The sequence below is a fragment of the Microtus oregoni genome, unplaced genomic scaffold (genome assembly GCF_018167655.1).
Source record: "Microtus oregoni isolate MIOR12 unplaced genomic scaffold, Mior012 000097F_ref0000449, whole genome shotgun sequence".
In the NCBI taxonomy this organism is placed as follows: Eukaryota; Metazoa; Chordata; class Mammalia; order Rodentia; family Cricetidae; genus Microtus; species Microtus oregoni.
The window spans coordinates 3,353,144-3,376,995 of record NW_024544710.1 but is presented as its reverse complement, the minus strand read 5'-3'; the positions used below and the strand labels follow the sequence as shown (position 1 = coordinate 3,376,995).

At 44.1% G+C, this 23,852-nt stretch overlaps 1 protein-coding gene across 2 annotated transcripts in view; it reads right to left on the bottom strand.

The window, feature by feature from the left end:
- Hdac8 (histone deacetylase 8) overlaps positions 1-23,852 on the bottom strand; it is a 264,674-nt gene that overhangs the window by 51,379 nt on the left and 189,443 nt on the right. The window contains exon 10 of one of the 2 annotated variants that reach the window (XM_041644502.1): positions 15,288-15,393. The exons of the other annotated variant lie outside the window; for it this stretch is intronic. Within the exon in view, the coding sequence (XP_041500436.1) occupies positions 15,288-15,393 (106 nt within the window). The remainder of the gene's footprint in view (positions 1-15,287; positions 15,394-23,852) is intronic. 2 annotated transcript variants of the gene reach the window in all.

The window sequence follows — 23,852 nt, the reverse complement described above, 5'->3', positions numbered from 1 at the left end:
AAGAATAATACCTATGAAATTCAAAAGTTTGAAGCTGGTGACATGGCTCAGCAAGTGAAGGTACCGGCTTCCAAGACTGACAACCACGTTTTGATCCCCAGGACCCATATGATTGAAAGGGAGAACTCATCCTCAAAAGCTGTCCTCTGAACACACACATTAACTAAAACGTAATTTTCTTTTGAGACATGTTTTCTCTGTGTAGCTTTGGAGCCAGTCTGGAACTAACTCTGTAGACCAGACTGGCCTCAAACTCACAGAAATCCTCCTGTCTCTATCTCCCGAGTGCGCACCACCACTGCATGGCCATTAAATGTTTTTATCTTAAAAGAGTTTCATGAGATATCTGTATTTCTAATATACAGGAAAACATTTACAGTAAGCACACTGAGACCATCCCTTCCGTGGAGCTTTAACCCTGCATTTCCCTTCACCTCACTTTTTCAACTTTACTCACTTCATTAAACCGAGATTCTCAAACACCATTTCCTCAGAGAGACTTTATTGACCAGGGTCTAAATGGCGCTCCTCTGAATTAATTGCTACTCATCACTAAATGTTTATTTGCTCATAGTGTATCCTGTTCCAGAGAATAGGAGCTCTATGATCGGCAATGTCTATCACTGTGCCCAGGGCAGCTTTTGGCACAGATTAACACCTAATATGTATTTATAGGAAACTTGAAATCGAAAATTAGCCTAGCAATATCTGGCCTCCTTTCCCACTTCAGTTGAATACCAAGGAGACTCACCTATTAGTAGAGGTTACATGGGGACAGTGAAAAAGGACCAAATGTGGCAGTGCATACCTGTAACTCCAGCACTGAGGAGGCCGAGGCAGGAAGGTTGTGAGTTTGAGGCCAGCCTGGGCTATACAGGAAGGCTCTGTCTAAAAAAAATATGCTACTTCCATTCCTGCCAAGGGGTGGTATATCATTGGAGGTCTAATGGGAGCATCAATTTGTACTGCTAAGCAGCAATGAGGGGCTTTTTTTGTCCTTAAATTATCAATGGTGTCCGACTATGGAATCCAGACTTTGAAAAAAAATATATATATATATGTATATGTATATATATATATACATATATATATATATATATATATATATATATATATATATAAAACTAAACTTAAAACTATTTCAGTAGAAGCTAGGCTTTGGTGGCACCGGTCTGTAATCCCAGCACTGGTGTATACTGAGGCAGGAGGATTGTAAATTCAAGGTCTGCTTGGGCTACATAGGAAGTTAAAGTTTAGCTTGGGAAATTTAATATGACCCTGTGATGGCTATTTTTGGTTGTCAATTTAACTATGTCTGGAAATAACTAAAACCCAAGTGGATGGACACACTTGTGAGGGATTTTTTTCTTAATTAAATAATTTGAAGGGGGAAGATCCATTTCTAGTCTGTCTTTTAAGGTGGGAAGATTCACCTTTAATCCAGATCTTTTTGGGTGGGAAGATCCCCCTTCACTCTGGACCACACCTTCTGCTGGCGGTCTATATAAAGGACATGGAGGAAGGAAGCTTGCTCTCTCTCTCTGCCTGCTTGCCCTCACTCTCCCTTACAAGTTCATTCCTTCACTGGCATTAGAGCCTACTTCTTCAGGATTCCAACCTACACAGAAGACCAGCCGAGGTAATCAGCCTCAAGGACTTAACAACTACTGGATTCTTGGATGTTCCATTGGTAGACGGTCACTGTGGGACCAGTTGGACCACAGCCTAATAAATCCCCTTTCTATATACATACATACATACATGCATATGGACATTTTCTTTTGACTATTTTGAGATAGGGTCTGTGTTAGAGTTCTCTAAAGGAACATAATTTATAGGATGATTGTGTGTGTGTGTATAATGTGTGGGTGTGTCACAGTGCATGTGTGCAATGTGTGGACAACTTTTGAGAGTCAGTTCTCCCCTTCCACACTGTGGGACCAGGGGGCTAACTAAAATCATCAGGGTTGGTGGCAAGTGTCTTTACTGGCCAAGTCATCTTGATTGCCTTCTTTGCTTTTATTTTTTTTTTATTTTATTTTATTTTTTTTTTGGTTTTTCGAGACAGGGTTTCTCTGTGGTTTTGGAGCCTGTTCCTGGAACTAGCTCTGTAGACCAGGCTGGTCTTGAACTCACAGAGATCCGCCTGCCTCTGCCTCCCGAGTGCTGGGATTAAAGGCGTGCGCCACCATCGCCCGGCTCATTGCTTTTATTTTTTAAAGATGTATGTATGCATGCATGCATGCATGTATGTATGCATGTATTTTATGTATGTGGATATTTTGTCTGCAGTACATTGGCATACCAGAAGAGGGAATTGGATCTCACGGTACTATAATTATGGGCACAGTGAGCCACCATGTGGGTGCTGGGATTTGAACTCAAGACCTCTGAAAGAGCAGCTAGTACTCATAACTGCTGAATCATCCCTTCAGCCCCCATTTTTTTTTAAATACTAGAGAATCCCACTAAGCTACCCAGGCAAACCTCAAACTGGGATTCCTTCTGCCTCAGTAGCTGGGATTACAAGGGTGAGCCACCATGGTTGGCTCAATACTTTTTTCTTTTTTAAAGACTTAATGAAGTTATATTTTTTTAAAGTTCTAGGTATTTTCTTGATAAATTCCTTTAGATTTTTGACATAAGTCATCATTCATAATAAAATAGAAATAATGTTATTTTCTCTCTTTCTGATAGATATTTTTTATAAATTTCCTTTTCTTACCTTATTGTTTGGCTAGGAATTCCAGTACTATCTTGAATAAGAGTGGCAAAATTGCCTTGGTCTGGAGCTTAGAGGGAAAACATTCCATTTCATCATTCAGTATCATATAGCAGTGCATACTTTGGGGATTAATTTTTTTTAAAGATTTTCCCCTGTTGAGGCAGGGAGGTGTAGTGGCATATGCCTTTGAAGTAAACACTGAAGAGGCAGAGGCAAGAAGATTACCACAAATTTCAGGTTAATCTAGTCTACATAGGGAGTTCTAGAACAGCCAGGACTGCATAGCAAAACCTGTCGGGCCAGAGAGAGGAAGGCTCAGTGTGTAAGGCACTTACCCCAGTCACGAGAACTCCAGTTCAAATCCCTGGAATCTGTGGTAGCATACATCTGTAATCCCAAGGCTCCTACTGTGACGTGGGGTGGGGGGGGGAAAGGCTGAAGGACTGGAAACTCAAAGGCCAGCTAGCCTGGCATATGCAGCAATGAACAGAGACACTGTCTCAAACAAGGTGTTCTCTGACCTACATATGTGTGTTCTGGCACACATGCCTGCACTCACACACATGGCCGTGTACACAGACACATGCTCACACAGACAGAGACAGAGAGGAACTTTCTCAAAAAGCACAAACAACAACAGCAACAACAACCAGATTTTTCTTTTCTATTTTTTTTGAGAGAGATAATATAGAATTGGTGTTCATTCTTCATTTCAGTAGAATTAGTATTATCTAGTGAAGCTATGTAGGTCTGGAGTTTTTTTTTTTGCAAGAGGCTTATAATTTCTATGCTGATACTATTACGATTAGAAAATATATTCTACGTAATTTCAATTATTCTCAATTGGTTGAGATTAGTTTTATGGCTGAGCATATGGTCCTATCTTGTTATATGTTCCTTTAAAACTTAAGAAATACGTGTGTTCTGTTGTTTGGAGTAGCCTATAAATGTCAGTTAAAGCCTATTGATTGGTAGCACTGTTGAATCTTCTATATCCTAGCTCTTTTCTATTGATGAGAAAGGGATGCTGAAGTCTCTAATCGTGGACTTTTTTTTTCTTTGCTGAAATGAGGGTTGAGCTAAGACCTTGCACATGCGAGGCAAGCACTCTCCTGCTGGGTTATCTTCTCAGCCTCAGTGATGAATCCTCTATTTCCCCGTACAACCGTATCAGTTTTTCTTCATGTTTTTTAATACACTGATGTGTGACGCATACACAGTTTGGATTGCTGGATCTTGGTAGATTGGTATTTTTACTATATGTTACAAAATGTTAATGAAGGAAATAAAAATATAGCTGTGTATGGTGGCTTACACCTGTAATCCCAGGGATGTGTGAGACTGAGGCAGGAGGATTGAAGCTCAAGGCCTCCTTGGGTGACCTAGTAATTTCTGTCTCAAAATTTAAAAAAAAAAAGTGAAAATGGCTGGAGATGTAGCTCGGCGGTATAGTGGTTGCTCTAGCATACACAAAAGATGCATAAAGTTCAATCTTCAGCACTTCAAAATTAACAAAAAGGAAGAAGGCCTAAATCTCAAAGTTGAGACACGCTATATTTATAGGTTGGAAAACAACAAAGTAAAGATGTCAATTATATCCAAAAGAAGTATAGGCTTTAACACAAGTTCTTTCTAAATCTTATCAAAATCACTTTTTAGAATTAGACAAGGTTTTTCCAAAGTTCACATGGAAAAGCACAAAAGAACTAATTCTGCTTAATTTTTGTTTACATTTATTTATCTAGTGTGTGTAGGCATATATATGTGTGGGTGGAGGTCAGGATTACTTGCAGGAATCAGTCCTCCCATTTGGTAGACACGTGGGTCACGAGGACTGAATTCAGGTCATCAGGCTCAGTGGCAAGAATCTTAACCTATGGAGCCATTTGACCAGCCATAATTACTTTCCTAAGACATGGTCTCACTATAAAGCAAATGCTGGCAATGTACCATCAACACTTCTGCCTCGGCCTCATGAGCGCTAGGACTGCAGCTGTACGCCACAACACCTGGCCTTTATCTGAAATGATTTTGAGAAGAAGAAACTATGAGAAGTCATTCTACTTGAGTGTAGGACATATTATGTAGCTATTGCACTCACGACCGCAGAGGATCAGGTGATTAGAAGGCAAAACCCAGAGAGACTGAAATAGCTGCTTTAGGGGGTACAGGCATTTTGGAAAAGGAAACATTTGGATTTCCTACCCAGGACCTAAGAGGATTTACATCATCAGACAGAGGATGATCTGTTTTTCGAGGTAAATGGAATGCCCTAGAATTCCTAGAGGTACCTAGAGAAAACGGAGTATTTAAAACACTCCCCCTGACAAGTCTTTGGAATGGTCTGTAGGTAGGTGTGGTAGCCATATTTTATAATCTGGAATTGGAAAATAGGATCTAAATTAAGGATTAAAGTTTTATTGACTTTTTGGAAGGCTACATAGCTGCTCTGCTCCTGAGCTGCCTCCCCAGTTCTTACTGTCTTTTTCTTTAAACAAAAAACATGTTACTTCTTTTCTGACTGGGAGGTAATATATATTTATGTTAGAAACTTAAAAATATAGAAAAAGAATAAAAAGGAAAGAAAAATTATCCGTAATTTTAACCCTTGACAACTACTGTTAAGGTACTCTGGCAAAGTATCATTGAAGATGATGGTAGCTGGGTATTGCAGCACTTGCTGCACCAGGGAGGCTGAGGCAGGAGGATCATGAGTTTGAGGCCAGCCTGGGCTAAGCAGTGAAACACTGTCTCAAAAAGTTATTACTGAAGATAACTACTATTATCATTTCTTTTGGATGTTTTTCTGTGCATAGCCACATACTCATACATTCATTATACACATGTATACATGCATACACACACACACACACACACACACACACACATAATTGAGACTCAATGGCATTAAACCATTTTGAGTTTTCTTTACTTAACATATAATACTTGTCTTACCAAATTATTTCTAAAATTTTTCTTTGTAGTTGGCTGCAACAAATTTTCCCACATAAAAACACTAGATGGAATTAACATTATACCTTACATTCAGTATATCGAAACAGAATATGTTATGAACAGAATAAGGTATTTTAAGCATGTGTGTGTGTAAAACTAGGCCTCCTGTACTGGCAGCTACCAAGTCCTAGTTTGTGCTTATCTAGGAAACCCCAGAGCCATTGTCCTTTCCCCTTATTCTCTATCCTCTCCCTATAAATGATCTACCTCAAGGACTAGTGACACTCTTCCCACGGCACTTCTCAGCACTCGTTCAGGTTCCCTCAGGTCCACCTTTAGACCACACCATCATGATCCATCTCAAGCATGACTATATCATGTTATACCCTCATTCCAGAACTGCGATGGCTTCCACTTCTTTTGTATGTGATCTAGACTATTCAGCCTGAAATCCAGGGCAGCCAGCTCTGTCCTCACGCTTCTGAGAGTCCCTTGCAGAACATCACCTCTGTACTCTGCTCTACTCCAATCCTCCAGCCTCCAGGAAGTCATCTCCCTCTAGTTTTACCCTCAGTGGCTTCTATGCAGTGTCAGCCCCAGGATATCTGCATCCACCCAAGGGGCTTCGGTTTTGTGTCGTCCTCCAGATTTCTCAGTTACTCACCGGAAGCAGAGATCATGTCTTCAGCCATCCATACAGCTCATGACACCGTGGGAGGTTCAAAAATAACTTGACTGGGTTGAGCTTTAAAGTGAAGGCAGAATTGTACCTCTTAAAATTTAATGGGTTCAGGATGCATTTTGGGAGCCCATGAAGGATAGGAAGGGATTATAAAGAACAATGGAAAAAAGCAGGTGGGAGATGATTGGTAGGGACAGCAAGGCCTGGATTCAAATTTAGAGTGTTCACCACTTGGTGTTATGTGATCACAAGCATGGTATACTGTGCCCATGGTTATCAGTCTCCTGCCCCATAAGGACATACCATGCGTTAGTATATGTGAAATACCCAGCACAATGAGTGTGTGATACACTTGCAGTTAGTTCCTTCATGGTTTTAGGTAGAAATCTCCAGTTTTCATAAGTAATCTGCCACTGGCCTTCATTTCATTGCATATTGAATTTAAGCTGCTAATTTATTGTAACTTTGGGGATTAGCCTCCTTTTTTTTAGAATTTGAAAAATTTTGCATGCCATTTTTGTAACTTATTTCGCAACAAAATCCACAATAAAGCGTCCCTTTCTTATTTTCTTTAGTGAAGTAAGGAGAGGAGTCTGCTCAGTGGGAAAGTGCAAGCAGGTGGCCAGCTCCTGGAGAAGAAACAACAGTGGGGGGCGGGGAGGGAGTGAGAAGGGGAGATAAGGCCTAGATGTCAGAGATCTTTACTTAAAACCAGACAAACTGGCTCAGGATTTCCACCAATCCTGCTCCAAAGTCCTTCCAAGAAACTGGAATGCAAATGCTCAATCTATCCTTGGAATCAACTCTGCCTCCTACCCCCTTCCTGCTCCAGGCAGCAAGAATGGGTGTGTGTGGAAGCCTTATTTCTTTGGGGTAGTGTCTCTTCAGGCAGAGCTGAGCTGCTTTGAGCTGAGGGCTCCAGCAGTCCTTGAAGTCTGAGCCTCTTTGCCAACTCGTAGATGGATGCTACCTCCAGACTTCAGGCTGAACAGGGGGTGCGTTTTCCTTGATCCCCTATACACTAGCTCTCCGAAGGACATTAGCAGCAGATGTGCAAAGGGTCTCAGTATGGGGCTGTGGAGCTGTAAACAGCGGACTAGAGCCAGCCACCACAGCACACTGGAGGGCAGCAGCTGTGGCGCTAGCTCCTTCTGTCCCCTGACCTTCTCTACTTAGCTCAGAATGGAGTTCAAAGCTCCAGAGTTCAGCTTGGTGAAGCTGATGGAGGCATGGTGTGGGTGGAGGTCCGGGGAGCACGAAAAGGCATGGCTCAGGGGTCAGAACTTTCGGGGATGCTCATAGGCATTTTCCTCTTGTTTCTAGGGAGACACGCGATTTCGGGTGCTGTGGATCAGCTGCACGGAAGGAGCAGGGTAAGCAGTGTGCACTGAGCAGGGTTTACTGGGGGTAGGGCCACTGGATAAAGCACACAGGGATGGCCAGTAGAGTTGACAGGGCAATGCCGCTGAGTGGAGGAGGGGAACCAAAGAGGCCAGAGACTGACTCCTACGTTCCCGCTAGCTAAGACAGCCCTGGGTTCAAATGACTGTGCTGGCCCTCATAGCATGTGACTCACACTGAAGTGCTTAGTAAGAACTTGCTGGCCGGGCGGTGGTGGCGCACGCCTTTAATCCCAGCACTCGGGAGGCGGAGGCAGGCGGATCTCTGTGAGTTCGAGGCCAACCTGGTCTACAAGAGCTAGATCCAGGACAGGAACCAAAAGCTATGGAGAAACCCTGTCTCGAAAAATCCAAAAAAAAAAAAAAAAAAAAAAAAAAAGAACTTGCTGAACAAAGGGAGCTTGATTAAGTCACTTATTCTCCCTGAGCCTTGGTCTCTTCATCTAGAAGAGACATAGTGGCCATTATTCTTATTATTTCACCTGTGCCTTCTCTCTGCACACTAAGACCAGTCTGTTGGTCCCGCCCCAGCCTGCCCTGTAGCGGCGGCTGTTCTCTTCAGCAAGGACTGGAAAGGGCAGGAGTACGGAGTCCTTGTTTTTCCCTCTCGTACTTTCCTCCTCTCCCCTTCTTCCTCCTTTTCTCTTGATCCCACTCATTTTTTCCTGTATCTCAAGACAAGTTCTGGGAACCCTAAGCATGCGTTGAAACCTCCAGTGTTAATTCCCCCACATACAAGAGCATAGTGCTCCCTCCCCTCTTTGCAGCCAGTTGAATCTGGCTGAAACATTAAGCTCAGGGCCCCAGGTGGCCCCTACTTGCTTCAAATGCCATTGGTACTACTGTGCAGCAAAGCTCCTACCTCTAGCCCATTTCCCCGTGCAGAGCTAGCTGGGCCCCTCTAGGGACTGATTACATCAGCACTGTTCCAACTCTGGAAGGTTCACTATGAGCTAATTCCTTTGGAGTATGTTAACCAGAGGAAAGGCAAACAACTCCAAGCATGTGGAGATGGGGCAAGGACGATTTCACACTAGCAGTCATGAGCTATGTTCAGTCATGCACTCTCTAATGTGAACTTTCTTGGGACCAGTGAATTAGGCCTTTAGGATGTTCACTGGCACAAGAAGGTCAAGCAAACAGACCTTTTCTATGCTGGGTCTAAAGTGAGTAACTTAAGTTGACTCTCTCTTTTTTTTAATTTTTGTCTTTTTTCTTTCATTAGAACTGAGGGGCAGAAAAGATGGGCTAGGTGCAATCTACATTTGCTTCTGCCTTCAGTTCCCCTGTGGAATGTAGAATGCATGTAACTCAGTAAAGAGGAATCTTCTGGGCTTTGAGTTCCAATAGGCTAAAATCTCATTATCCATATTTCTAAGTGCTGTAGTGAGAAAACAGAAAAACCAAACCAACCAAACAAACAAACAAAAAAACCACCCAAGGCTGAACAAGTTCAACTAGACAGACATGCTGGGGATCAATTCCCTTGCAAAGCGGCTGAATCTGTCTACCCCCTCCATGGTTTCTCACCTTCCCTAAACAGCCTGGGACCTGTACCCTGCTCTTGGTTTTTAATGGGATGGGGGAGGCACAGTGAGGATCAGCCAGCGTCACGGAGGTTTTTTTATATGCAAGAACAAATGACAGTCTTGAAGACAGGTTAAGGAAATCTTTCAGAACACAGAAAACTCAAAAGCCTTTCCACACTGACCATTGTCATGGCAACACACTATCTGATGGCAGCCTGCGTCACTAGGCTGAGGGGCACAGTATCAGTAGAGCGGGTTAGCTTGGCCATTTTGAACAGCATTTAGATTTCTTTCTAGCCTCAATTCTTCTAGGCTGAGATGCATTTTCTTTTCAGTTCTGGATTCCTGTGCTTTGTTAATTTGCACGGCTAGGGACACAAAGACTCTGTAACAGGGACAGAACCGTGAAAAAAATCTGAGCACTTCTGGTATTCTATATTCACTGTCCTTGCCGCCCACCTTCCTGGTTCCTTGTCACCTGTTCTTATTGACTTCGCCTCTCCATGTCAGTTCTTTCCTCCACTCAGCGTCCCCTCCCAACCCAACACAGTGACTCATCATCAGCCAAGCTAAGCTCTCGCTAGATCCTTTTCATTCTCTCTACGCTGGTTGCAATGTAGAATGTCCTGGATCTTAGCATCCGAAGGAGCCCTCTCCCAAGGTAGGGGCCCTCCTAGCCAAGTCATCCTCCACCCCCTCCATCTCTAATAACAGCCCTCATTCTCTTCTGAACACCCTGTTCCATTTTAGATAGCTCTAATTGTTGCAAACTCCTCCTGCTTCTGAATGAAAATCAGTCCTTTTATGACATCCATCCGTGCGTCCACCCCATGCCCTCCCGCCAGTTAGACTCTGTCCGGTTCTGTGACAGCCTTGCTGTCAAGAGACATGAGGCAGGGTTGATGTCCCCTCCCCCCCCCCCCTAGAGTTTTCTCTTCTCCAGAAAGCCCCAGCCCCTCTAAGCAGACCTCTTGGAGCTTGAGCTCCAGTGCTTCCCCCAGACTGGCTGACCTCCGGCAACATTGTTCCTATTTGTCTAGAGCCCTTGTAAAGTGAGGTCGCTACTGCATTAGCATCTCTGGAGGCCACCTTGACCGGGTGACTCATACTGAACTCTGTGTCAACGACTGTCTCTAATTCTCTTTTAGACAGAATGCTGTTATGTAGGGATAAGTCCCGCCCCTTAGGGGGCGTGTTCGCCTCGGGCTAATGTCTGCCTATAAATTTGGCAAGCAAGCTCCGAGCGCTTGCTTCTGCTTTCCTGGTCTCCGCGGGAACGGTGGTTCTGTAAGTCTATTTCTACATTAAAGCTATATATATATATATTTACACTCTGTCTGCATTCGTTTACGCCGCTACATTTTGGCGTCCAACGTCGGGCTATTTTGCCCCCGACTCAAGCGGGTAGCCGCTAGCTAACACAGCACCCTCCCGGGTGCTGTTTTTCAGTTCGTGACTCCGGCCCCAGTGCCGAGTCCGAGACACACTCGGCGACACAGGCCCATTCTGCCTGCCTTGGCTAAGTTTTGCAGCGGAACCCCACTGCCTGAATTAGCAGAAGCTCAAGTACTTGCGGTTTTGCAACAAAAGCTGCCACAGTGTCAGATTTGGTCTGTTACAAAGTGACTTAGCCGGGCGGTGGTGGCGCACGCCTTTAATCCCAGCACTCGGGAGGCAGAGGCAGGCGGATCTCTGTGAGTTCGAGACTGTCCTGGAACTAGCTCTGTAGACCAGGCTAGTCTCGAACTCACAGAGATCCGCCTGCCTCTGCCTCCCGAGTGCTGGGATTAAAGGCGTGCGCCACCACCGCCCGGCTAAGTCACTTTGTAACAGACCAAATCTGACACTGTGGCAGCTTTTGTTGCAAAACCCTCTCCAATTCCAAGCCTGTTAGTAAGAGAAAAACCCAGAGTTTCTGGAGTTTCTGTCTCATGTCAAGAGCCATGATATGGGACAGAAAGAAATATGAGTTTAGAAAACATCTTTGCTTCTCTTCATATCTATCATACTTTTCATTGAATATATCTATCATGTCTTTCATTGAATATATATATATATATGTCTATATGATTAATGTTTAAGTTTTTCATAATGAACAATGAGTTTTTCCTGAAGTGACATTTTAAGTTTCCAGGAAGAAGATGGGGCCCCATAACAACAACTCCACCTGGTTGATATGACGTCATGATACTGATAGCGCCACTACAAGACCTGCTTTTGATACCAGCTGCACAAGACAGTTCCAACTTGGTTAGCTGAAATGGTGCACATCTTATACAACATTTTGGCCAGACCTGCACGAAAATACTCAGAGACTATTTGCAATTTTAAAAGACATTATCTTGAAATTTAACCATCATTTTACTTTCACAGGATCCCCCAGAAAGAACGTCGCCCCTATGACAGCAGGAAGTAATTCTAGAGAACGACGTCCCCTCTCCCAGTAAAGTTTGCCCTTGGGTTTAGGGACATCATTTAGGGGTTGATTATAATTAGTATATGATTGAGGGTTGGGAGAGGAATTTTATAAGCTCAAGGATCATTTTGAAAAAAAAAAAAAAAGAGGGAATGATGGGATAATAGATTTATAATTGTGAGTTACTGCTTTTAGACAAATATATTGGTATCAATTCTTGTATAATGAAACAAAGTTAAATTATATGGACTATTGTACGCATGCATGTTTCTACCTCTGTTTAAAACATTTTTATGTATTGACATATATTGTATTGATATATATATTGTATATATTTACCATATTGCAGTGTACATTTCTACCTCTGATTAAGATACTTATATAATATTTGTGTATTGATATATATTTACCTACTGCAATGTATATTTGTACATTGTTTATATTTGGAGGTCATTGTCCTCATTTGTTTCACAGTTGTTTATTGTCTTATTCTTTAAGTTAGATAGATATTGAGAATTATATAGACTAATTGTCATCTAAGTTTGTCATTTATAATTAGACTAATCAGGTTCTTTAGATATATAGAGATTATACTCAGTATAGATAGATAATCTTCAACCTCTTCAAAGAGCTGTAGAAAATGGCCTTTAATCTAACTCAGAGTTTCGTGATAGTGAGACACAATTGCTCCTGGCAACACCGCTCTATTCCCGAGAGAATGTTGAGCACCAAAAACACTCCATCTGGAGCCTTTCTATTTGGCAGAACTGGCCTTTGGGGAAAGAAATGCCCATACCTCAACCACTGACACAGATACAGAGCGTGCATCAATGGATAAAACAGGACTGTCATATCCTGCCAAGACAGGGTAAGATAGTTTTGAAAAGTTCCTTGCCTTTAATAATGGTATGTCAGTTATGTTAGGCCTTAGCCAAAATTGGTTGACTCAACGTTGCAAACGAGACTTTGGGTGATTGCCCAGGTAGTCAGTTGTCTCTGTCAATTGTTGCACATTTTGGATATATCTCGTTTGTTGAGTAGTGTTTATTCCCTTCTCAGATCTTTGACTGAGTTGAAGATTATATAATTGTAGTTACTCTTTACATTATTTGGACTTCTTGAGATAGAATGTTTAGCAAAGCTTTTGTTCTCAATATTGTTTGTTATATTTATTATTTGTTGTTGTTATTGTATGTAGTTGTATTTGGTTTAGTTCTGTCTTATTTAGACAAAAAGGGGAGATGTAGGGATAAGTCCCGCCCCTTAGGGGGCGTGTTCGCCTCGGGCTAATGTCTGCCTATAAATTTGGCGAGCAAGCTCCGAGCGCTTGCTTCTGCTTTCCTGGTCTCCGCGGGAACGGTGGTTCTGTAAGTCTATTTCTACATTAAAGCTATATATATATATATTTACACTCTGTCTGCATTCGTTTACGCCGCTACACTGTTAAAGCCACATCTCATTTTGCTTGCACACAGCCCCTTTTGAGAACCCAGTTCCTGGATCAGATGCTTTCTCCCTGCTGAAGTTCATTGTGTTATTAGCCCAATACTGCCTTCATTGGCTAATACAGTTCAAAAACGCGACTTCCGTGTCCTCTGGACTGTATTAGTCTTGTTTTAACTAAACCTTAGCATCACTTTTTATCTCAATCCACCCTCACCTACTCCTCACTCAGGTTCCTTTTCTAGCTCATCTACATTACCTTTCTCACGTCTTCTCTTGTTTGTCATTTCGTTTCCACAGCAGCAAACGTCACCACTGTCTAGAGTGATGTGCCTGGGAGTGTGTGCAGGGAGGCCAGGGCATACATGCACGCACACAGCTGAGGTAGGAGCAGGGAACTCTGGTAGTGTGTGTATGTGTGTGTGCTTTCTGTTTTTAGTGCTTTGTCTGGGTGCTCCCAGAATTTAGAGCCTGGATAGGAAAATGGTAAGGCAGGAGAAAGAGTAACAAGAGAAACTAGTCCACATTCAATCTTAAGGGAAATGGGGACTGTTTTCTGGATCAGAGGAGTAGAGGGAAACGAGGGGGAAGGGCGCAGATCTCCAGTCTCCATCCAGATTGTAGCACAGTGATGAGAATCAGCAACAGAAGGAATTTAGAAGCCTTAATGACTAGAGAAGGGCCAGGCGGTGGTGGCACACTTCTTTAATCCCAGCACTCTGTGAGTTCGAGGCCAGCCTGGTCTACAAGAGCTAGTTCCAGGACAGGCTCCAACGCTACAAAGAAACCCTGTCTTGAAAAAAATAAAGAAAACAAAAGAAAAGCAAAAACCAAAAAACAAAAAAGACTGGAGAAGGGAGGAAGATTGATAGACAGTAAGGACGTATAGAATTGGTAGCCGCCATTGGGAGATCAGAGGAAGGTGATTTCAAACATTAGAGGCAGAAGAAGGTTGGGTTACAGGACCTTACAAGAGGCAAAGAGCTATGAGCATAACTGAGGGTCATTAGCATAGAAAATTTTCTCAGGTCAAAAGAGCCTAGGAAATATAGTCCTTACCACAGGCTTTGCTGTTGTCATCAAGTACACTCTGCTAGTGAGCACAGCCTTTAGCGAAGACCCTCAGACTATGGCACACTCCCTTAGACGAACCCCAGCTTTTAGCTGGCCTCTTCAGACACAATTACACTCCCAGGAGGAGTCAGAAGTGGGAGATCTGGCACTGTCGTTGTCATTTTATGAATAAACAAGAGAATTTCACTCTTTGGGACAGGCAATATGATATCCATGACCTCTTAACTCTGCAAATAAGATTCAAACACACACACACGCGCATGCACGCACACACACACACACACACACACACACACACACTTTCTCTCAGTTAACAGAAAAATGATTGTTCTAAATACGTAAAACAAATGACAGATGAGAAGCAAGTCTTAAAGAAGCAACTGAGAAGCAGTGAGGGGTGCTCTAAAGCAAAGCTGAGGGAAGGAACCCCAAAGAGCTGGTGGACTGTAGAGCCTGACTACCATCCTCTCTATCCTGGGGGCAGAATAACTTGGGGGAGGGGTAGAGGGCAGCAGCTCTACTCCTGATTAATCACCGGACTTTCATAGCCTCTCATTGCTCTCCTAGACCATGCTGCAAGAGAATGTCTGGGGGAGAAATTCCTTTGCTATCTTAACCCCTCAAGTTTAAATTCACTTGAACTTCCCTAAACTTAAAGAGTTTTTCTGTTTTGCTTTGCTTTTTCACAGTGTCGGAGATAGTATGGCAGGCAAATGCTCTGCCCCTGAGCCACATAACCCTAGCCCTTAAAGATGGTTTTACTGTTGGCCTTTTCAAAGAAAAAGGCTCTCAGAATATTTTAGAACTGATTTTTCCTTGGAAGTGTCTTAAAACTGAACCTTTTGTTCTTCTGAAGGTGACATTAGCCAGCCAAGTGACAATCTCAACTAGAGTGGCTTGTGTAGAATTCAGGCTACAAGATGTCAGGCCAAAAAGAGGATTCCTTTCCAAGAAGTGGAATGATTAGTTGCCAAAAGACAAATGGTATTTGAGGAAGCCCCCAGCGGCAGGCCACCCCACACTGGGTGGAATAAGGAGGGCAGGACTGGAGGGTGGCGCTCACCTTTGATGTAGTTGAGGATTTGCTGGATTCGCTGGGGCTCATTGCGGTCTGGCCGGCAGCTTGGCGTGATTTCCAGCACATAATCAGGACCATATGCTGTGAAAAACTGTAAGGAAAAGAGAAAGGCTAAAAACCAAACAAAACCACATAAAATGTCCAAACCAAACCACATACAAACAGGACAATCGAACGAAGCTCACCATGCCCGACAAGGCCAGGACAGCCTCTAAGGGCAGAGTGGCATGATGTGGCAGGAAGTTCTGTCCATCACGGTGCTCACTCATTCAGCCCTTCAGTGACAGCCACAATGAAATTTGGGCACTTGTTGTCAAGGGCCCCTCTGCTTACGCTTCAGCTGCTTTGCTCCAGCCATAGCCCTTCACGCTCTAGCACGCTAGCCCACTGAGCTCTCTCCAGGCCTTGTTCTTACTTAGAACTCATGGCTTTTTTGCACCCCCAATCCATGCTGCCTGTGGAAAAACCTCCCCATCTTCCAGGCACAGCTCAAATGTCACCTCCTTCATAAAGCTGTCCTTCGTTCTCTGCCAACCGCCAGAGTATTCTGCCGGCTTGCATGTCATATGCAGGTCATGGTGGCAGCTGCATGAAGGGTCCTCTAGGTATTCATATGCACTGGATAGAGACTTTTCAACAGTGACTACCCTCCCCTCTCTCCACTGTCAAGAACTCTCTGAAGGCAGGCAGAGTTTTAGTAATCTCTTGCCCTCACAGCCCATTCATTAGCCTTGGATTCCTTGCTCCAGGAATGGCAAGTAAGTCTACTAAGTTTTTCTTTCTTTATAGTGAAAGTTATGTTTTTAAAGTTAAGGAATCAAAATAAAGGCTTGTGGATTCTATTTCTAGCTCACTAGATGACCCCTTGTGACCTTTGGTAAGTCGCGATATCTGATTTAGCTTCTGTTAGGGCCCACTTGGGGAAAAACTCTGTGACAAAGGGAACCATTCAAACGGGATCCGTCTTTGAATGGGAAATATGCAAAGCTACGATTTCTGTTTTGTGTGTGTGTGTTTTTTTTTTAACAGAAATAGTATTTGTGTGCACTCTCTGGAGAGAGAGCATATGGTCCTTAACACGATGTGTTTCAATAGTGACATTGTTAGGTTGTAAGTAAACCAGGGAATCCAAATTCCCTGAAAACAAAATAAAACAAAACCTCAAGCAGTATATATAGCAGGCATAGAAACGGGGATCTTGCTATGCTGTGACTTTGATGCCACTCAAAGAACCCACAGTTATTGCTACTGTCATTTACATTATCCTTGTTAGAAGTCTGGCTGTACATACATCTGGCACCGTGGGAGATGTTGGGTAACAATCTGGAGATTCTAACAGTGTCTTTGTGGAATCCATGAGATTAATTTCATGGGGAAGATAGCTTTTGCGTACCATGGAAGAATGAATACTCTACACGTTTAATTGAAAGGAAAAGGCCCAAGACTGTACCAATGCTTCTCGTGCCATGTATGTGAATTGGCCCAGAAAGGGACAGGCATTCAGCCCTTGCCACAGAGATTTACTCCGTGATTCCCGACAAATTATGGAGAGGGAAACTACCCTGAGTAGAGACTGTCTTTATCAAATCCCTACATGAAAGAGATAAACAGGGTTACCTGGGGTACGGTAGGGGACACATGCAGAAACTACCCCCTCCCATCACGGCTGAAGAAACTCGAGAAGCATTTATTTTTAGCCAAGGAGGGCCCCTCGCTTCAAGTTGTAGAAGAGAAGGCTTTAAACAGGTGTGGCGGCCTCTTCTCCAGAGGAGTGTCAAGTGATGTGCTCATCTCATGGGAATGGAAAGACAGGCTTAGAGTCGCAGAATACAGGCAGCTGCATCAAAGCAGTTCTTCGGGGAGACACACACTGTTGGCATCACAGCACTAGAAAAATATGAGGCAGGGTGCCTAGGCGAGATAAAAGGAGCCATTGCTGTCTCCATGTGCAAGGCTGACACGACGGCTCCTTGGTCAGCAAGGCAGGCTGTAAGCTGCTTGTCTGCAGACACCGGTTTGGAACAGCTCGTTCTCACTTGAACGCCTACTGTGATTGCCCACACTTTAGTCACCTTTGGCAAAGAGCACAGGGCTGCTAACCACTTGGTCAGCTGGGGCCAGACCTACCTGGCCTGTGACAAAACAGCTCTACTAGGATTAAGCCTCTTATCCTGGCTTCATTTGCACCTGGCTTTAACTGATTGAGCCACACATGGGACAGAGTCATTAAAAAAAAAAAAAACCCAGTCTTTGCTGAAGCAGACTGACCGACTGCAGGTAACAGCCAAGACTGGGTTCCTAAACTTCTCTCTACCTTTGCCAATCAAATACTCATTCTCAGGTCCTGCTAAATTGCACTACTCTTGGCCTCGGGGCAACTCAGATAGTTTAAGAAAGTCCCTGTGTTGGAAGCCAGTTATGCATGGCAGCTGGCTGCTTCCAGTCTTGGAGGTTTTGCTTGGGTGAGGCCAACTGAAACTGTAGGCTGTATTTAAAGCCCCTGTTCCTGTGTTCTAAGTTTGCACTTGTTAGATCCTCTCTGCTAGACTACCAACTCTGTCATGTTCTCTTTGCACAGCCCAGAGAGTCAAACTCAAGTTGCCAATGTTTTCCCTTAGATGTATGTTGAGTCAAGCTAATTTGCCAAGGGTTTACCTAGGTGTCTGGTTAATTGTGTGGAATAATTCAGAGTCACCTCAGCATAGCTTTCCTGGGCTTTGGAGACAACGTGACAGGGTGAGCACTGGCGTTGGGGTCAGGGACAGCTGGAATTTGGCGCCTGGATTTAGCTGTGTGCCTGGGGTAAGCTTGTTAATCTCTGTTTCGTCATTTCCACCCCAGGGATGATAAATGCTGACCTGTTTGGGCTGTTAGGAGATAATATCTATCAAAGGACCCAACCTGGAGCTTGGGATATGGTAGGACTCTGATAAATGTGAATTCTTCTCTCCTGGGGGCAAGAGGCCTTTGCTTAACTCTGTACCCTCTAGATTCTGAGGAATGTGGGGCGAAGTGCTCAGGGGTGAGGCATAGAAAGAAAAGCCTGTTCCTTCTTCCAGACCAAGTCTTCTGGCCCCCTCACTTGCTTCAGCCATTGGGTTAGCCTAGGACCAGCTGAGGAACTGACTTCCCTCATAGTTACTTGCAGCTTCTTACTGATTGTTGAGGTGGAGAGGAAACATGATCATGGTACACAGAAAAGAAGTTGAGGTAGAGGGATTTGGCTAGCACTGGAAATAGCTTATGACCCCACCCTGGAACTGCCCTCCAGCTCCAGGAGAAAAGGAAATGGGCACACTGCAGTCCCATCCAGGCAGGTGGGGCAGGAAATGAAAGGGGCTAGCCGACCTTCAAGGGAACATACTGGCTTTGATCTCAGCAAAGGAAGAAGGGAGGTGCTAACCCCTCTCCACCCCTTCCCCTCTTCCTGCAGCACTCCTTTTGCTTCCTGGGCTTCAGTGGAAACAGTTTTGAGGGGAACATGGTAGAGTGGAGTCAGGGCAAATGGAAGGTATGCAGCGGGGCAAAGGGCTTGGGGGGTTGAAGGTAATGGCTGCTTTAAGGGTCTGAGTCTTGACCCCACGAGTCAATGAATAAAGGAATGTAAATAGTTTGTCTCCAGTTCAGTTCAACCCAATTTAATTCTCCATTCTTGCTCAATCCTTTGCAGCTCTTGTGCACACAATGAAAACAGCACACAATTAGATTCTTGGTCAAAAAGATAGCAGTGGGAGCCTTTGAGGTTGTTATTCCACCATAATCCTGCTTGGTCACAGGAAACCCAAGCCACAGACCCAAATCAGCTGACCTTTCTTTTTTTTTCTTTTTCTTTCTTTTTTTTTTTTTTTTTTTTTTTTTTTGGTTTTTCGAGACAGGGTTTCTCTGTGGTTTTTGGAGCCTGTCCTGGAACTAGCTCTTGTAGACCAGGCTGGTCTCGAACTCACAGAGATCCACCTGCCTCTGCCTCCCGAGTGCTGGGATTACAGGCGTGCGCCACCACCGCCTGGCTTCAGCTGACCTTTCTATCTTCCCCTTAACACTTAGTAACTCTGACGCGGTAATATGCTGGAGTAGGTTAGTCACTAGGGTACAAAGACAATAAGGAAGGCTTAATCGGGGAGAGAACTGCAGAGCAGTTAGATGAGTGCTACAATAATAACATGACAATAACAATGCTGAAATAAAAGTAATGGCAGGCAGTGTTTATGACAGGCTTACTATCTGTCATGCACCTAAAGTACCTAAGCATTCTTATGGACGGAACTTCATTTTCACAGCCAACCTATATGGTATGTATCATTGCTTCCATTTTAAGATGAGATCAGAGCACAGATATTGTGCCCAAAGCTAAGATTTGAGACTATGTTTTCCTGGAGATCACCTCTGTAAAGTGCACTAGAGGGACTGCATGTGGAGGGTCTGGCCAAGGAGGATACAGGTGGGGAGGAGATAGTCCCCAGCAGAGTCCAGCAATGGCAAGGAGCCTGAAGCAGAAGAACACCAAATTAGGTATAATTATCTGTAGGCCAGCAGACTAGGAGGCAAGGAAGAACTACGCGGTAGGCCCTGCCAAGTCATACCTTTACCTCAGACTAGTAGCTTCATGAAGGCAGAACATTGTTTTGTTCCCTGCCATATTGCCAGTTCTTAAAACAATACTTGCAGTTCAGGGGCGGTAAATAAATACTTGTGGGATACTGAGTAGAAGCTTGGAGGAGACACAGGAAGTGAATGGGATATCGGTGCGCATGACAGGGCTCACTGGCTCCCATGTGGAGACTGTTGGAATTTGAGGAATGAATGTGAGGAGGGTCACCAGTTAGCAAGCTGGTGCTACAGCCCTGAGGGCTGCTCATAGAACTGGGACAGGGACACTGTGGGAGGAATGAAAAGGGAAAAAAACTTCAAAGATAGTATCACCAGGATGAAACAGTAACTTGCATGCAGGGACTAAGGAAAAGAGGAGTGAAAGATTTCTGGCCTCCAGGGAGGACCAGTAAGAAGATCCAGCCTGTGGACCCAGCGGAAGGTTTGGGGGTGTGAGGGGTGATTCTAGCAGGGAGCACATGCCGGGTCAGGATCCCAGCCACAGCGGTCTATGTAAGATAGTAGGCTCAGTGTAAGGGGAGGCTAGACCTCTGACGCCACATGTATTACAGATTTGGGGACGAACAGTGACAGCAAAGCTAAGGAAGCAGAGAAGATTGCTTTGGCCAGCAGGGTGGGGGCCCTGCAACAAGAGAGAAGAGCGTCCAGGGTAAAAATCATGGCATGCCAGAACACGTCTGGGGTGGGCACAGGGAGTGGAGACAGATCTGGTAACAAGTTCAAATCTCTAAGAGGGTTTAAAGATTTTATTTTTATTTATTTATTTATTTGATTTTCGAGACAGGGTTTCTCTGTAGCTTTTTGGTTCCTGTCCTGGAACTAGCTCTTGTAGACCAGGCTGGCCTCGAACTCACAGAGATCCACCTGCCTCTGCCCCCCCCCAGGTGCTGGGATTAAAGGCGTGCGCCACCACCGCCCTGCTAAAGAGTTTATTTTTATTTCGAGTGTTTTGCCTGCGTGCGTATATGTATACCATATGTGTGCCTAGTGCCCTTGGAGGCCACATGAGGGCTTTGAATCCTCTGGAACTGGAGTGTGAGTTACCTCATGGGTACTGGAAATTGAACCTGGGTCCTTCTGCAAGAGCAGCCAGTGCTCTTAACTAACGAATCATCTCTCTAGCTACTCACAGAGAGTTTAAATGAGATGAAGGCTGAAATTATCTTCCTCATGTGTCCACAGGAAGGAGGGTGTGGACAGAGGCTTGCTCAGAGAAGGGTAAGGATTGGACAGGAGGAAGTGGAGAGGAGAATTAAGATGACTTTATATATTTTAAAGGAGTTTGGGGCCAGGCAGTGGTGGTGCATGCCTTTAATCCCAGCAGTTGGGAGGCAGAGGCAGGCGGAGCTCTGTGAGTTTGAGGCCAGCCTCCTCTATAAGAGCTAATTCCAGGACAGGCTCCAAAGTTACAGAGAAACCCTGTCTCGAAAAACCAAAAGAGAGAGAGAGAGAGAGAGAGAGAGAGAGAGAGAGAGAGAGAGAGAGAGAGATTGAGATTGATCTGGTGCTAGGGAAGCGAAACTTAGGATGGGAACATCTTGAGTATATTTTCAGACATTGAGGAAAGATCCTACAACATGGAGGCATGAGCAGCCTGAGAGAGATTTGGATTTAGTTCTATCTGTTTTGTGGCTCACTAGACCAAAGAATCACAGGCGGAAAGTACTGTCTCATGCATCTTTATATTACCCACGCCTCTTGGCACAAAGGCCAGAAAACAGGTGCTCAATTTGTATTTGTTGCATGAATAGACTAAAGTGTGCCTGAGATTTCCCAGTGGTTCACATCCTGTGGGAGAATCAGAGTCTTGAAGGGTGGGGGTGACGGCAGATAGGTAGCGGAGAGGTATATATTGTGGAGGTTAGTTAAATGGAATCAAGATGTATGTGGGGACCACCAAGTGCCCATGAGCTCACCAGTGTTGGAAAAAGAGAGCCTCGACTTCAGGTTGAAGAGAGAGAACTTTCTGTGATAAGCACTGGGCAGGTTCAAGCACAGAAAGGCTGGTGACTAGTGTAGAGGTGAGCACAGTGGTATTCTGGGAGAGGCAATGGGGACTTGAACCATATAGTTGCTGTGGGGTGGAGTAGACAGGATAGATACCCCAAAGGGAAACTCAACAGGATTCGGCAGTTTGTTGGCTGTGGAGGAAGGGACTTTGGCAAGGAGTGGAGCTGACTCCTGGATTTTGAGTCAGGATGAGTGGGTGAATCTCAGTGACACCGACAGAAGCTGAGTTACTGGGGTAAATTAGTAAGCAGTGAAAGACTGGCCAAGGGAAGATGGACTTGGCGTTAGTTGGGGTTGACATGACAATGGGGGCATCATCTGGGTCATGACGTCTGGCAGGTGGCTTAAAGACATGACAGCAGTGTGTGAGAGTGAAGTCTTGACACAGGACCAAGGCACAAGGTTGGAAGAAGGGTGATATTTAGAAGGATATTTGGGGGATGAGAAGAGTCATGAACAGTAGGACAAAAAAGCCAGCAGAGAGAAAGGGCGCAGTGAACAGAAGCCTCTTGCAATCTCAGATCAGAAGCAGTAAAGAAGATGCTTAAAGGGCTACAGCTTCTTATACTGGCAACTCATCCCTGGGGCTAGAGCAGCCTCCTCATCTCCCAGCCAGTCAGAGAAATAATGGTACTGCTTCTATCTAGCCCTCTTCCTGGAATATCCTGAGTGACTCTCGAACTTCTAATTGTTAACTCAAATTCCACCGTTTTCTAAAAATTATCTTTAATTCTGTCACGACAAATTAGGGTTAGTGCCAATCTTTCTTACAGACCGGAGGCTTTTCTCTGTCTCTCTCCATTGGGGAACACTGTGCCTCTGACTGTAACCTGGGCCTTGGCCAGAAAGAGCACTTCTTGTCCTGCATCACCTTGTTCACAGAACTCATCTGAACCAGAATAACACAATATGAGCACTTTGAACTCTAACACAGTCTCATAAAATGCATCTCAAACTTTCCTGTATCTCCAATTACTCCATCAAAGAACCTAGATCCAACCATGGATGGAAACAAAAAAAGCCCACTTTTTCCCAGAAAAACATTTCTGTTTACAGGAAATTCGGTTATTACATATGTCATTGATGGTACATTTTAAGGACATAAAATTGCAGTGGTATTATTGGGAGTAAATTTTATTGCCATGGCTTTTCAACACAAACAAACAAAAATAATAACTCCATTAGTTGCTAGATTGAACCAGCAGGAAGCAGAACATCAAAGGCAATTGGTAGCAGGCAGAGGATGGAAGGTAGCACTACCCAGAGCATGACCCAGAGGTTAGGGTGAAATGTGCTATTGTAGAGAAGATGTTAGGTGGACATGAGGACGGAAGACAAGGCAGATTGTTAGTGCTAGAATGAAAACCTGTTTTGCACCTCAACATCAGGTACATCCCACTTGCACTCCTCACCTTAGTTGGTGGCCAGAGCCAGTATGTATGAGCCGCTTAATAGTGAGGCTTATACCCCAAAACTGTGTGTTTAAATGAATGAATGATGGGGTGAGTGAATAGGTTATGGAAAGAGTTTTATTATTCCAATATTTTTTCTTATGGTACTGAGGATAGAATCATGACCATGCACAAGCAAAATAAGCCTCTACCACTGACCTGTATCCCAGCCCTTACTTTGATGGTTTAAGTCATTTTTTCTTTTTTTATTAATTTTAAATTAATTTTTAAAACTTTTGCTATTGAAAAAAGTTTATTAAGCAAGATAATCAGGTAAACTCAGAAACGTTATCTTACTAGAGCACTATTTATATTTAATCAGAGAATATGCCCAATTGTAACAAGTCCTCTTTTATTAGCTAATGAACTTAGAAGCGACTCGTGCTCGTATCTATAACCTGCTTGTGTAATGAACTATCTAGTGAGTTCCTGAGCTAGCCAATGCACAGCACTGTGTATACACATATAAGCATGCATTGTT